We start from the raw sequence: 16,548 nt of genomic DNA on the forward strand, positions 1-16,548 counted from the left end.
GGCTTCAACCAGTTGCCTGCAAGGGTCAGGGGGCAGTTTTCCCCCCCAATCTACCACTGTAATTTTTGGGGGAGGGTTTTGCCACAGCTAGAAATAAGATACTGATTGGGGTGGACTGGTGTTCTGAGGTGGTAAAGAGAATCTTCTCTCAGGCCTGGTCTACACTATGCATTTAAACCAATTTTAGCAGCATTAAACCGATTTAACGTGTACCCATCCACACAATGAGGCCCTTTATATCGATATAAAGGGCTCTTTAAATCAGTTTCTGTACTCCTCCCCGACGAGAGAAGTAGCGCTAAAATCGGTATTACCATATCAAATTAGGGTTAGTGTGGCCGCAAATCGACGGTATTGGCCTCCGGGCGGTATCCCACAGTGCCCCATTGTGACCGCTCTGGAAAGCGATCTGAACTTGGAGGCACTGGCCAGGTAGACAGGAAAAGCCCCGTGAACTTTTGAATTTCATTTCCTGTTTGCCCAGCGTGGAGCTCTGATCAGCACGAGTGGCGATGCAGTCCCAAATCCAAAAAGAGCTCCAGCATGGACCATATGGGAGATACTGGATCTGATCGCTGTATAACTAGGTAACAAGGTTATGCTTGGGCTTCAACCAGTTGCCTGCAAGGGTCAGGGGGCGCTTTTCCTCCGCAATTACCACTGTAATTGTTGGGGGAGGGGTTTTTGCAACAAGCTACAAAAATCACACAGATTCTCACAAGTGGCCGAGATTGCGGGTGGACTGGTGTTCTGAGGTGGAAAGAAGAATCTTCTTCAGGCTGGTCTACACCAACTAGGAGTGCCCATTAAACCCACATTTAGCTACCCACACACCCCATTCCAGGGCCCTAACCCACACACACACACTATCCAGGGGGACCCAACACAAAACCCCAGGGGCCCACACACACATTTCAGGGGCTCCTAAACCTAGGCCAAAAACCCCAATAATCCCACAGAGCCCCGATTTCAGGGCAAAAAAACGGTATTTCCTGGGGCCCTAACCATAGGGCCCAACAAGAGACACCCATCCAGGGGCGCCGCCACTCCTAAAAAACCCGTAATTTGAGGCACGTGTACCATCCACCACATGAAAGGAACACCCTTTAATCGCCAATTATTACCACGGAGCTCTTGTGAACTCATCCTATAGCTAGAGACTCCCGACCACGAGAGCAGTAGCGCATAATAACCAGGGGTCGATCTAACACCCTAGTAAGCGGAAATTCGGGTTAGTGTGGCGCAAATCGACGGTCAATACCTGCGCCTCCGCGGCCAGGTATCCCTATTCGGCCGTGCCTCACATGTACGTAGGGGACCCGAGATACCTGGAACAAGCGATTCTGAACTGTGAGGCACTGGCGGGGGAGGTAAACAGGCACAAAGCAACCGTTGGGAGGGACCCTCAATTAACTCGAATTTCCTCAGGAGTCTCCCCCTGATACTTCGTGAGCCAGCGTGGGGAGCTCCTGAGACCAATCAGCACGACGCTATTGGTCGAATGCCACCAGGTGCGCCACAATCCCAACAGGGAGGGCTGGCCCAGCCACTCAAAGACCCATAATGGAAGATACTGGCATCTGATCGCGTATGGGGCAGACAAAATCTGTTCTATCACACCTCATTACAGAAAGAGCAAACAATGGTCCTAACAAAGGGCATTTGATAACAAATCTCCAGGCTATGAAATGAGGCACCCGAGTCTTTAAAGCCACAGTGCGCCTGACAACGAAGGAAGGCCCAAGAACAAACCGGAACGGCCCCCCTTCCAACACAATGGGGGGGAAGGGGGGAAAAAAAGGGAGAGGGTACTGAGGAAGCTCCCAAGGTATCACACAGTCCCCCAGCCGTCCTCCCGAAGAAAGCATTATGCATTACTTTGACTGAAGCCCTCCATGCCTGTAGGGTCCAAACACATTGTCTGGGGTGGTTCAGGCTAAGCTCGTCAATACCCCTCCCTCTCCGGAAGAAAGGGACCAAATTTAAAATTACTACGGTTTCTTGACCTGGTTTGGTCCATGTCAACCCCCTATGTCTACCTGATGCTGCTGGTAAGACAAACTGACTGCGGGACGTAAGAGCAGCTATCCGCTTCCTCTTAAAACTCCCGGTGGCAAACAGTAAATTGCTTGCTATCTGCTGAGTGCTCCGCTGTGGCAGGCTGAGGCCGCCGGGGCTGCAGAAGGCCGCCATGGGTCAAAAAAAGGAATGAACCAATCCTGAGTCATTGCAGCTCAGATCAGTACAGAATCGTCAGGCCGGGGTTACACCGCCTCACTCATAGCACAACTGCGCGGGGTACAGGCTTTGTAAAGCGGGTCCATCGGAGCCCCCCTCCTTTCTCCTATCGAACCTGTGTAAAGAAAAAAAATTAGTACTGCTTACTCGAGACAGCATAGGCACCCTGCGAGAGCATCGACTGAGCGGGGGCACAACCACCATCTTTCCCACCTCTCCCGCAACGCGCCGCTAAACCTCTGTCCTCGCGAAGCTAAAGAGCAGTGTTGGAGGCTGCTCCCCGTCAATTTTATCTCAACTAACAAAAAGTCAGCTGTCTTCCTTACTTATTTCTGCATCTTCTATGAGTATTATGCCACACTCTTCAATATCACCAAAAATGGGAGGGGGAACACTGCCCACGGTAGACCCAGGAAGTTTGGGGAGGAGAGGACGCCCAGAAAGCAAAACAGGTGGCGCAGTTTTTTCTCGCATGGCAGGCAGGGCGCCACACGGATGGCACTTACAGCTCATCATTTCTGTAGGATCTGACACGGAGCAGCTGTGCTCTCTGGTTCTCTGATACACTGGTTCTCTAGTACACTTGCCCCACATTCTAGGCAGGGCTGACTATTTTTAGATACCATAAAGGAGGGATTGACTCGGGGAGTCATTTCCATTTTTGTCTTTGCGTCCCCAGCCGACCTCAGGCAGGGGCACCCATGACAACAGCAGACAGTACAGAACGACAGATAACCGTGTCTGCTGTCATGCAAAGGCAAATGAATGGCGCTGTGTAGCGCTGCAGTATCGCCTCTGTCAGCGGCACTCAGTACACATACGGTGATAGTAAAAAAAGGCTGAACGGGCTCCATGGTTGCCGTGCTGTGGTGTCTGCCAGGGCCATCCAGGGGAAAAGGGAGCAAAATGATTGTCTGACGTTGCTTTCACGGAGGAAGGAAGGAATGACGACATTTACCCAGAACCACCCGCGACAATGATTTTTGCCTCATCAGGCACTGGGATCTCAACCCAGAATTCCAAGGAGTGGAGGAGACTGCGGAAACTATGGGATACCTACGGAATAGCTACCCACAGTGCAATGCTCCAGAAATCGACGTTAGCCTCGGACCACGGACGCACACTGCCAAATTAATGTGCTTAGCGTGGCCGCGTGCACTCGACTTTATACAATCTGTTTTATAAAACCGGTTTATGTAAAAGCGGAATAATCCTGTAGTGCAGACATACCCTCAGATGTGTGGCTGGTGTGTCTTGCTCACACCCTCAGGGTCTAAGTAATCAGCAGACAAAGCTAGAAAGGAATCCCGCCCCCCCCGGTCAAATTGGCAAGCACGTGGTTGATTTTTTGCCTCTCTCTGCAGCACAGGGCATGGATCGCTTGCTAGGATCACCTAGGCACGTCGCCTAATCAATTCCCTGCTATTGCAGGGGCCTCAAGGCAGTCATGGTGCCTCAGTCTCTGCCTGCGGCACACAACTATTTCATTTCCAGAGGACTAAAAGGTAGTAATTTAAGTTACCAGGCTCAATACGGGGGGAGAGAAATGGGTGAAATGAAAAGGCTTATGATATGCAGGAGGTCACACTAGATAAATTAATGGTCCATTCTGGCCTTAAACTCGATGAAACGATGTTTGAAGCTGAATCTCCAAAGACAATGAAGGACCCTAGTGTCCAAAGATTTATTCACTGAGACCATTAAGGAAAGTCAACTACATATAAACAGAGTAAAAAAATTTTGAGAGATTCCTGGGGAAAAAAATATAGAAATCAAAGAATTTGTCAGAAGTCTTTGCAAAGAGCTATCTGAAATCCAAATAATCTGAATAGGAAACAATTCCTAGACCTCTAACAATCCCCACAGGCCTAATTCTGTCCCCCACATTATTCATCAATCATCTCTACAAAGCCACTGGGGGGCTGACAAGACAACATGGACTGAAGTGCTAGCATTATGGAGATGACGTCCAGCTCTACATCTGCTTTGTGTCATAAGCAAGCAGCACAACCCAAATATTTTTGTTGCCTAGCAAAAATCAGCATTCAGCTAAAGCTGAACCTAGGCAAGTCTGAGGTAATGCTGATGAGAAAAAGAAAAGAACTTTAAGGATCTTGGTTTTTCTATCAAATTCCACAATATCAAGAGCATCTGCCTCCATATATTGACACTCAGCAGCCTTGGGATAGGGTTTAGAGTGAGCCTAGACATATTGGAGGACTGGACCAAAAGAAATCTGATGAGGTTCAACAAGGACAAGTGCACAATCCTGCACTAGGAAGGAAGAATTCCATGCACTGCTACAGCCTAGGGACCACCTGGCTAAGTGACAGTTCTGCAGAAAAAGACCTGTGGACTATAGTGGATGAGAAGCTGGATATGAATCAATAGCATGACCTTGTTGCCAAGAAGGCTAATGGCATGTTGAGCTACATTAGTAGGAGCACTGCCAGTGTATCGAGGGAAGTGATTATTCCCCTCTATTCGGCACTGGTGAGGCCACATCTGGAGTACTGCATTCAGTTTTGGGCCCCCCACTACAGAAAGGATTTGAACAAATTGGAGAGAGTCCAGCAGCTGGCAAGGAAAATGATTAGGGGGCTGGGGCACAAGACTTATGAGGAGATGCTGAGGGAACTGGGCTTATTTAGTCTGCATAAGAGAAGAGTGAGTGGGGATTTGATAGCAGCCTTCAACTACCTGAAAGGAGGTTTCAAAGAGGATGGAGCTAGGCTGTTCTCAGTGGTCACAGATGACAGAACAAGGAGCAATGGTCTCAAGTTGCAGTGGGGGAAGTCTAGGTTGGATATTATGAAAAACTGTTTCACTAGGAGGGTGGTGAAACACTGGAATGTACTACCTAGGGAGGTGGTGGAATCTCTTTCCTTAGAGGTTTTTAAGGCCCAGCTTGACAAAGCCCTGGCTGGGATGATTTAGTTGGGTTGCTCCTGCTTTGAGCAGGCGGTTGAAGTAGATGACCTCCTGAGGTCTCTTCCAACCCTAATCTTCTATGATTCTATGATCATTTTGGGCTCTTCAAAGTTACAGGATAGTTACCAAAGTTATAGCATAATACTCCTCATTTCTATCTGCAACTGCACAGAAGACTGTGCCCCATTTTATCATCCACACCGATCTATACATTCATGACCTTCAGCCTCGGTCAAAACTCCTCAATGTTGAGGCACAAAGCCACATCATGAAAAGCAATCAATTGTTATGAGATACAGCATCCCATTGGCAACAAAAGTCACTAGTCACCTCACTCCAGTACTCACCTCTTCAATCTATTACTTAAGCACTGTCCAGTTCAAGATCATTGTCATGACAGTCTAACCCCTCCATGGAATTGGTTCTAGCCATATGGAAGATTGCCTCCTCTCCTCTCTTCTCCCCTCCCCAACTGTGACCTATTATAACAGTTCCACTGTACTGGGACAATGAAACCAACAAGGGGAAATTAATGAGAGCAGAACTTTCACGGCAGTGGGATTTAGACAATGGAACTAATTTCCACAAGATATATCAATAACCACAGACCTCACCACTTTTAAAACTAAATGTACATCATCAAAAAATTTTTTAACTAAGTCCTTCACACACACGCACACCAAGAGAAACCCCTGTAAACTAATCAAAACATTTTTCCTACCTGCAGGTAAGAAACAAAAGGGTGCTCAAATACTGCAGTGAGAAAAGCTTGAGACAAAGTGGGTTGTTTGTTTCGCATGGTTTCCATCATTCACATTTTTGACAGAGCAAGGGAGAAATGGGATTTGAGCTGAAGACAGCTAATGGATGCTTGCTAGCTTTAGTATGAAGATGCCTTGGTTAACATCTTGAAACAGAGAAGGAGGATTTTTTCCCACGTTGCGATAGATATGAAAGCCTTGGGTCTGCACAGAGTTCTGTTATAAACAGCGAAACAACACTTGATAAAGATGGATATTTCTAGATCAGCGGAATCCTGTGGAGGTCTCCATGAAGAGAGAGAGACCAATGCGTAATAGTACAAGAGAACACTTCTTTGCAGCTTAGACTAAATGGTTTCCATTTCAGTTCATGAATGATTTTACTTGTGCTGTATTTTCTTGCCATGTTTTGCCTTAAATCTTTTATACTATTACGACTAACAACGTTTACAGTTGGAATTTGGTTTAGATAGACGATAAACGCACAGAAGGGTTTCTATAAGCAATAATTACTAATATGATTTTCTTGCTTTCTCGTTCTCTTCAACTCACTCTGCATCAAAAAGGGAGATGGGCACGAAGAGCTAGAAAAGACTTGGCATGGCTAAAGTTCGATGATATGTATAGGAGACTGACTAAAGGTTAAAGTTATAGCTTCCACAGTACCACAAAGGAAGCACTCTGCTTGCGTTAACCATATTCTAGATTGTGAGCATATCACCACCCAGGTATTAAAAGGAAAGACTAATGCTAACACCATTGTTGTGGGTTAGCATGCAGTGCAATGAATTGTTACTTACTGATTCTATTTAATTTTTTTTAGAAATAGTCGCACAAGGGAAGCATGTTTTTAAAACTAGACTGGACAAAAACACTAGTAAGGTGTACTATAGCCTGCATTGTTTTTTCCATCTCTTAACTTTATCAGTTTTGGTGAGTCTGGTGGTTTCAGCTGAGAGATGAAGAACTAAACAAGCATGAAGACTGAACTATTCTTGTACCCCTAAAGGTGGTACCTCCACAGAATGATTGAGCCACATTGTCAGGATAGCGTGGTGAAGTTTGTTCTATTACCATGCATATTGTTCCTGTTGTGTGGATAATGGACTTCAATCTCCAGGACTATATATTTAGTATATTTCATGATCACTCACTAAAACTTTTTTTTAAAGTGTTGAGAGGCTGCTTGCTCTTACTAATATATAAAATAATCTGACTGCATCAGTAGAATTATAAAATTTACTTTTGCATGTTTTTTATTCCCTTCCTATTTTTGCCTGGAATGACTCTCAGTTCTATTATACTGTCACAGTATTTTTTTTATTACTGTAACCATCAACTGCACATCTTGGTGGGCACAGGCTAAAGGGCCAGATTTTTAGAAAAATTGTGCATACAAGTTACACTTGCAAAAATACATTTGCTATTATGCAGAGATTAGGGTCCACCATGCACAACTGCAGATACAATTTTCTGAAGATAGTCTGCAGTGTATGACTTGTTATAATTTTTTTAATATTTACAAATGCAATCATCCATTACTTATTGGTATTCACTATAGGAACTCTTACTGTCAAGTGAAAAGGATTTTTGGTTTTTTAATTAAATGTTATAACAGGAAGTTTCAGTTTTTAAATACTGACAGGGGAGTGCATTTGAGCCACTGGTGGGAAGCTTTTCTTATCGCTCCATGCACTGGGAAGACTGAACTAACGAGCAATTTCAGTGCTAGAACTATTCTGTATTTTTGCACTTTACTGTTGAGATAGTCTTAAAGATTCACACGTCATGCACCAGCCCATGTTGATGTCAATAAAGCGTTCCCAGTGATTCAAAAGCGCTTGCATAATGATAGAAAAGTAACTCTGTTGATGTACTCTGTAGCAAAGTGCTCTGGTGCTAAAGCAGGGATATGCATACCATCTTATCACCCCACTGCTGCAAAATCATCCACTATGTCTTGCACGTTGCCCAGAGTCACAGTCCTGCATAGCAGAAGGCAATTAATGACCCTGCACACTTGCACGACAATGGCTACGGCACTGGATTTCCTGACTCTAAAATGATTCCCGATTGACTAGTAGCAATCTGGAGTTGCAAGTTTCTACGATGCAATCTCCACTCCCTTCACTGTCAGTGCAGTTCTCATTTTGGTGTACCTGCGCTGGAGGGCTAGGACTAGTTCAGCACATGGATCCACCAATGTGGCCTTGCGCATCCGAAAGTTCTGCAGCCGCTGTTCATCATCCCAAACTTGCATGACAGAGTGAGACCACCAGTCAGTGCTTGTTTCTCAGGCCAAGAACCAATGCTTCATTGTCTGCAGCTGCTCCATGAACGCCACCAACAACCTTGAATTGTTTCTTTCTGTGTTCCATAACAATCTAGCCTCCAAGGAATTGTCTTGTTCAATGCAGGTCCTCTTGTGGTTTTGCAAATACTGCAGGATCAAACTCCCTGTGCTTGCAACACTCATAATAATAGTGCAGAGCTGTGCAGGCTCCATACTTCTGTTAGAAGTGGCAGACAGACAGAGAGCCAGGCGATTTTATGGCATTTTGGAAAAAGAAAAGCACAACATATTTTGGGCTGAAGACAAAAATTATGGGATGGAGAACACTGAATTATGGAAAGTTTGCCCCATGCTCCCAGTCGCCCCGGCATTACTTGTTTCATCCCTATCAGGCATTGCAAGAACTTCCCAAAAGACCCTAGAAGGTGGTGCGTTGCACAGTGGCATACCTACCAACTGTGTACTGTATTTGCATTTGCATCAATACAAGAACTCCTGGTAAAGATGTGCGCCGCCGACACAAGGAACCAAGTGTGCACACACACAAGCAGTTTAATAACTGCAGTGACTGTATGCTGATGTAACTTACGTCAACATAATTTTGTACATAGACATGGCCTTAGTCTGTCCCAGTAACATCACATTATGCAAGCTAGGAGACCAGATGTGTTTTTAAATGAATAGAGCCCCACCTTTTACTGTGTTAGCAGCACTCCAGCAGCATTACAGTCATTGGAAGAAAAAATATAAGTCAATAGCAGTGATAGCATTTTCAATGCAAAGTATCAAAATCAATTCTAATAAAGTTATACTGGTAATTTTCTGTATTAATTCCTTTTCATCTGAACTTGTGTCTTTTCTAGATGAACTAACTATCTGGGGTGTCTTATATTCGTATCTGACATTTGTCTTTTAATAACAGTGCATTTAGAATGACTCTGTGATACTACAAGATGGTTGGCCCCTTGTCCCACTACCGACATCAGGTGCAAGTGTAAATAGGGATTATACAAATGGGAGGTCATTAAAAGTCTGGTAATGCTAATTTGGCATGACACCCCTAATGGGTTATATTTTCACACTTCAGTTACCTAATCACCTAAATTCTTTCAACAAATTTACATTTCATCTTACACATGGAGATTCAAATTGACTTGTCTATTTCTACCCCATCCCTACAGTTCCATGATAAAACTCAGCTCCTTATCTTAGCCATTAAATATTACTGTAACTTTTTGGGGCTGCAACATTTATATCTATATACTCTCTCCAAAATAAATTTTCCCTTGGCACAAACTTTTTAGATCTCAATGGAACAACAAATATAGATTTGCAACCAAAAAAGGTATTGGAAGTTGCAATTCATTTCACTGGTAAATACTTTCATTTCTCTTTGAGAAAATGAAAGAGAATTAACTGACTTTCTGATATGACATTTAGATTACCATTTTATAAATTTCAGTGGTTGTGTATTACATCTTCGTTTTATTACATAACATAAAATGTTAATTTGAGGAGCTGTTCGACTTTCATTGTTTATTCAGGTGCAGAATCAAGGAGGGAAAAACCTTTAAATTATTCAGACTTTCTGTAGAACAGCAAAAGCGTATTTAAAATTGAAGGTGTAATATGCTGTAGTTAAGAAATTCCAAACATTAGACTTTTGAACTGAGATATAAAATTCCATTGTTTCTTATATGCAAAGCATTTCACATGAATTAAAAACAAAGCTACCAAAATAACACTGCAGCTGTATAAAGCTGGGATAATTCAACTGATTTCAATAGAGTTCACTAGGGACAATTTTAACCCTTTTATATCTGGAAAAAACAAATGTCTATATTTAGTTAAATATTTAACCCCCCTTCAACACAGTTGAGTCTCCTGCTATCACATAACACATCTTTCCTATGCACATGATTTATTCTTTTAGGCCCAGATTTTTAAAGATATTTAGGCACTGATTTGCTCAGCATTGCAACATCTAATTGAGTTGGGAGCCTATGTCTCATTTTCAAAAGTGATTTAGGCACTTAAGAGTTTAAATCCTATCAACTGTTAATGAGATTTTGGCTCCTAAGTGACTAAATTTCTTTTGAAAATGAAATCTAGGTGTTGCAATGCTGAGCACAGCAATGCCTAAATACCTTTAAAAATCTGGTCCATACTAAATTGGCCCTTTAGTGCACATAAATTGTTTCTGATCAGGCTTTTTCTGATTAAGTAAAAGTGAACCATATCACTGGGAGATTTAACTTTTAGAAATCTTTTGATTAAAAATATAAGCTCAACAAGATTTGAACTCAGTGGAGCAGATGCAGTTTTCAGTTACACTGGTGTAAATCCAGAGTAATTCCACTGAAGTCAATGACATTACTCCATAGTTACACTATGGAAACAGAGCAGAGTTTGGCCCAGTAAGTTACAAATACGCTTAAGTATATATTTTCATCCATCCTCATGTGCTTAAGAGCTTTTCTGAATAAGGATTCTTTCTTGAATTGAGGCCTTAAAACAGTAATTTTTTCCACCAGAGAAGGAGCCCATAGTCTCCCAGGAACACAACAGAAATAATAAATGCTAGCAACAAACTTTTAAAAGAAATCAAATAAAGGTCTATGAAGTTCATACTAAGTATGTTCCCTAGCTTCTACCCAGATTGATATTTTGCATGTGTATATATTTGTCAGATTTGGGGAGGAAGGGGAAATTCACATTTTGGTTCTTCAGTTAAAAAAAAAAGGTAGAAGAATGTATCTTTTTATTAGCTCCATTATTTACAGAAATAGGGAACTGATTATTCTATTCTATACAAGTTCTCATCAATGCAGTATCTGAGCCCCTTCCAGTAAGTGCATTAAATGATGTGACTAACATCCGTCACATGTGGTTTGTTCATCCTCTCATCCTCTTTCCACAGGGAGAATTGTATATGCAACTGTTTTGTTTCAATATGGCATTGTTTGTGGGGTTCAATGAACACATTGGTATGTGTTTATGATAGAGGAGGCCAGGCTGAAGTCATGCACTTTGCACTTGGAGTGGAAGGTGGTGAGGATTAAACTGACCTTTCATATGTTATGCTAAGATTCTTCAGGCTGCTGTTAAACCACACATGGAAGCCAAGTTCCAGCGCTTGGTACAGTCAAGGCAAAATATACCAGACTCCCCATCATCCCTAGTGCAAATCCTTTCCTTCAAGTCCATTCTCAAGACCAACTAGTACTGCAATGAGTACTCAGAATAAACCAATATTTATATAACTAAGCTGAGAGGCAGTTGGGGCAAGTGATTATTTACTGATTGATGTAATTACATTAACATTTATAAAAATGAACATCATATATATAAATATTGTAAATATTTGATTGTCTCCCTTTTGCCCACCCTTCCTATATTGCTGATTTTAGGACTGTGAGCTCTCCAAGGTAGGGTCTGCATCTTCATATATGTTTACCTAGCACTATGGGGATCTCATCCTGTTTGAGGCCTCCCTTGGTTTTGAGCCTCTAGCATGACTCAATATTTTGAGGTTTCCTTGAGCTGACTTTGTTAACTACTGCAGTTAACTTTACTGCAGACCTCCCACAGACTGCAGTCAATTTACACAGTATGAGACAGTCAAAAGTACAAGGTCACTCTAATTGCCACTTTCTCAATTTATATATGCACACCTAAATTCCCTCTAAGTTGCACTGCTACCCAGCAGTCTTCCAAGAGCCCCTCCTGCCTTCTGCCTTGGAGCCCCTGGCCAGCTGCTCCCAGAAGCCTCTTGCTTGCTGTGCAGAGTGGGGGGCGCTGATGTCAGGGTGTCCCCTTCCCCAGTACCCCATCTCCACAGATCTGCGGGGGGACACAACAGGGCTCAGAAGTGGGATGTGGGAAGGAGCTTGCTGGGTACTTAAAGGGGCAGCACATGTCTCTGTTACACACCCACACTTACTTTCAAGCTCTCCTCCCAACATATACTTGTATTATTGTTGTTGTTACTTCTTGATACTTCCTGCAATACACATATATTCTCTGTAACTGTAGTCTTTCAAAGTATTGTTATTTTAGTTTTTTGACTGGTCTATGCATTTTATCATTTTTATTTCTCTCTTACGCTTAAATTCAATTCTTTGAGTAGTGAGTTCTAAAATGCCTAACCTGTCCTGGCTGGACTAATAATCCCTATGGCAACTTTTGAAAAATATATATTATATCTACGTTTTTTTTCTACTTGAGGCATTCTGCATTCATTCTGCACATGGATGGAAAAAATTAAAGGGAACATTAATGCACACACCTTAATATTACGAAAGAGAAAGAGATCTGGCTTTCTACATTAAAAAGCTGCAGACTGACTTCCATACAGCTCAAGTTACACAGAAGTTTTAAAAAATGACATGAAGAGTATAAAAAAACCAGTCACAGAAGTTTTAAGATAACATAGCACCATTTTTAGTCAGTCTCACAATCAGCAGCAATGTGAGATAGGAACAAAAAACTTATTACACTGTCAAGGATTTTTAACTGTTACTTGATGGCAGCGTTCCCCTCTATACCAAAATCTTCTGATGCTCAAAATGCACAGTGTTACAGAGAAGTAAAACTCCAGACACTTACGAAGCATTACCTGGGAAGGACAAGGTCTAATGTACTGGAATTTAACTGTTTTAGATCAACTTTTTCCAATAATTCATCTGTCAGCTTTATAGGTATACTTTAAAAGTACTCATTTATTTCAAAAAGCTTTAGAATGTGTTTGGAAAAGAGGGATGCTAGATTTAAATGAAGCAGACAAGAACAAGATTATATTGTTTGTCATCTAGGATTCCCTTAGTGACACTACAACAAAGTACTGAGAGGTTGAGCTCCACTTGACTTAACCTTTTGTTACAATGACACCCACATTGGAGAGAGAGGCTAGGTTGTGGGCCACATTTAACCACCCTCAGGGTATTAAGTGGCTGTGTGCCCGCAGATGCTATAATTGCAGCGAGCAGCACAAAATCCTATCCTGTTTCACCAAACCATCCTCAGTATTTCTAAGCCACGGTTGTTTACAATTATACTCTCCTACCACCCTATTCTGAATAAATAAATATCTTTTTGTAGAACACATGCACATACACATACAGAGCAGCTTCTGTCTCTAAATTATAGTGGAACATGGCTGAATGAAATAAGCTCCTGGTCTCAGCTGCTTCTCCTCCTAGAAAGTATTTGTTTATCTAGAGCCAATCGCTGCTCCACTATCTATGTAATGACTTCCTCACAGCAGTCAGAGAGATTACCCACACCACTGATCACTTTATTACTTCATAATAGCTGTTTATTTACTTTACTGAAGCAGTAACATGCAGGGATAAAGCTTTTCACAGCTGGGCAAACTTACCATATTCCTTACGCAGGTGGTCTGGAATGTGGGGCTCATAACCTTCCTTCTCAGGGACCTCCACAAATTCATCTTCATCTTCATCATCTTCATTGTCAGAGACTTTCATCTACAGGAAAAAAATACAGAAAATGAGACTATTTTTTCTTCCCTCCATATTGAGAATATTAGCAGACAGCAAGACAGTGCACTACTGAGGCTATTCTGAGCCAAAAGTATTTCCCTAATTATGTATTTAATCATCATCTAAGATTAGACCCCTTGTTTTACATTTCATCTCTAAAGCCATCTTCAATCCCTAGGAAAACTTTAAAGGTTTTCTTATCCATTAGAAGACACACAGTTGGTGAAGTGTGAGAAAGTGTGAAACTATCAAATACAAAAAAAGTTAAAACAACATTAAGATCTTAATGAGCAAGTGATAGTGAGCCTTATCACTGTCTATCCCAGTTTTGTTGTTCAGCTCATTCAGCACAAGTTATGTAAGATCACCCACTGTGTACGCCTACCCAACACATACAACAGGACAAATAGGATGAGCAAAGGATGGGCTGGCAGCCTCAACTCTGATAAAATCAAAGACATTCAAACTTGCTTTAAACGTCATGCCATTTTACTGTGCTTCTCCTCCTTTGCGGAGTTGGAGTCTATTCTGGGACTTATTGAGGCATGATGCCTAGGTGGATGGACAGATATTTGTAAATAGTCCCCAGAGACCATGGCATCCACATTCACAATTGTTTCCCCAGTTTAGAGAATTCTGTCCAGGCAATTTTAAAAGAGACACGCTGAAACTAATACAACCTCAATAAATCAAGCCATTCTGAAAAGCCAGCGGGTGTGTTGTTTGCATCACTTTGTTTTGGGGATATATGATTGCATTAAGAATACAGCCAACATTAGGAACAATTCTTTTCAATAAGCCAAGGGCCTTCACTGCATATCAGTCTGAGAACCCAAACTGCGGGGAAGTCTGCAATAGATATGGGAGACTGGGGTATAAGACTGTGGCTCAAATAAGTGGGATTCAATTAAAAGAGATTCTACTGTATTTACTTTTTGACAGCAGCTTTAAAAGAAAAAAATACTTGCAATACATAAAATATCTTATCTGATTTGAAAGACCCTAAACAATTACATCATTAGGTTGCAAACCTTACTACGTGGAATCTAAGGAACTGAAATTATTGGGATTTTTAAAATATATGCATGTATAGCCCATATTATACATGGGATGGAATAGTTATGGGTAGTTGAAAAATAAAAATGCAGTTCCTATCAATTAATCAAAGCAACTAACCCATATTAGAGGCTATCAGCTTCCTAAATTTTATTTCAGCTAATTTTTGCCATGAGCATGCCACTGAGACTCTACAACCTTCCTCCAATGCCTCTTTTTTTCACATACATCTACAAATACATTTCCCCTCAAAAATTATCATTTGGGCAAAAACAATTTGCCCCTTCTTCAATGAGAATTTGTATAGCTAACTTATAAAATCCCCAAATTCTGGAAGTCTCTTAAAAAGACAGCAATGCTGCCAATCACTAGTATTTTATTTCTCTAGCCCAATTTGGGGAGATTTTAAGTGATTTACATGTCACAGAATACAGGAATTATTGTAGTTTTGCCACATGCTTTTATGGGTTTCGGAAACAATGCAAAGGATCCATTAAATGAACACTCTTACGACAGAATTCACAATCACACTTATTCAAATTCCCTGAAGTAAACAAAAGCGACAGAGTAACAGGTGATTAGATCACCAATGATAATTTTTCCTCACCATGGATTATCACTTTTAATTTCCTTCTCACTGCACTTACCTCTTTCACGCAGGTACTAGTTGTAAAAAGCACATGAGGAAGAAGCAATTTCCCCTTGCAGCAGAATTTTACCAATGTAATTCACTAATCTAATCATGTGTCACAGCTGCACACTTGAGCTTCTCTAAATCATACTGAGATTCTGAAGCCAAAAAAACCTGGAAACCAAACCTTAGTCTACTGAGTATATTAAAAATCAACAAACTGAGCAAAACTTTGCATCAGCATTGCTTATAAGCGACACAAGCTCATTTCTAACACAAAACATTCAGTTGCCCTTGACACTGCAATTTACCCTTCAGTAAGTGAAATTTAAAGGATGATTTCTTTGTTTCTTAATTGACTCTTTCCACAGAACACTGTAGTCCTAAGTTTTAAAAAGTCCTAAAGGACAGTAGATTTATCAAGTGCATCATAACCAACCAGTATCTTTCTTCCCCTAATTATTTTTGGGTTTAATATTAATCCCCAGAAACTCATTTGAAACCAGCCCTGAAGTCAACAATATGTAGCTACAACCCTGGACATCCCATTGGCCACATTATCACTACTTCTAATCAGCAGACAGAGAGTTGCCATGCTCTAGCCATGCTGGAGGACTCTGAGTTTTAAATTACTTTTCACTTCCCACTGCAATTATTCCTCCTCATCTTAAGGAAAGAAGCAGTTCATCCCTGCCTGGTGCGGCCAAGACAGACAAATGCTGCATCCGACCTCTCATGGCCCAGACTGGAAGTCAAACTAGAGTTCCAACACAGAAAGGGTCAAATGAGCTACAGCCAATCAGAAACACACCAGCAGACTGGGTTAGCCAATTACCAAAGAGGCACATCAATTTTTAAATTTCAAGCTTGTAGAAGACCTTTCACAGCTGGCCTTTAGAAAGAGAAATATTGTAGGGTTTTGCTTTCAGCACAACATGAGCCGTTGGGAGACTGAAAAGGAACTAGTTTATTAACAGTGTAGCTTCAAAGTTCTACTTTTTCCCCTTTTCTACTTGTTAAAGGCAATTTAGGAGATGGGAGAAAATTAGTTCTCTTCTGGCTAGTTAGAGCTGCCTGTTTGTCCTGTTAAAAGATATGATTGTGTCAAACTTTCTACTCTCAGTTCCTATTTCT

The 16,548-nt window shown here is 41.6% G+C and overlaps 1 protein-coding gene across 2 annotated transcripts in view; it reads right to left on the bottom strand.

Annotated features, from left to right (window-relative positions):
- The window catches only part of UVSSA (UV stimulated scaffold protein A), a 120,732-nt gene that overhangs the window by 58,124 nt on the left and 46,060 nt on the right, over positions 1 to 16,548 (bottom strand). For both annotated transcript variants that reach the window (XM_075066641.1, XM_032779912.2), the window contains one exon: positions 13,604 to 13,712. In XM_075066641.1, the coding sequence (XP_074922742.1) occupies positions 13,604 to 13,712 (109 nt within the window). The remainder of the gene's footprint in view (positions 1 to 13,603; positions 13,713 to 16,548) is intronic.

The sequence above is a fragment of the Chelonoidis abingdonii genome, chromosome 5, assembly GCF_003597395.2.
Source record: "Chelonoidis abingdonii isolate Lonesome George chromosome 5, CheloAbing_2.0, whole genome shotgun sequence".
NCBI lineage: Eukaryota > Metazoa > Chordata > Testudines > Testudinidae > Chelonoidis > Chelonoidis abingdonii.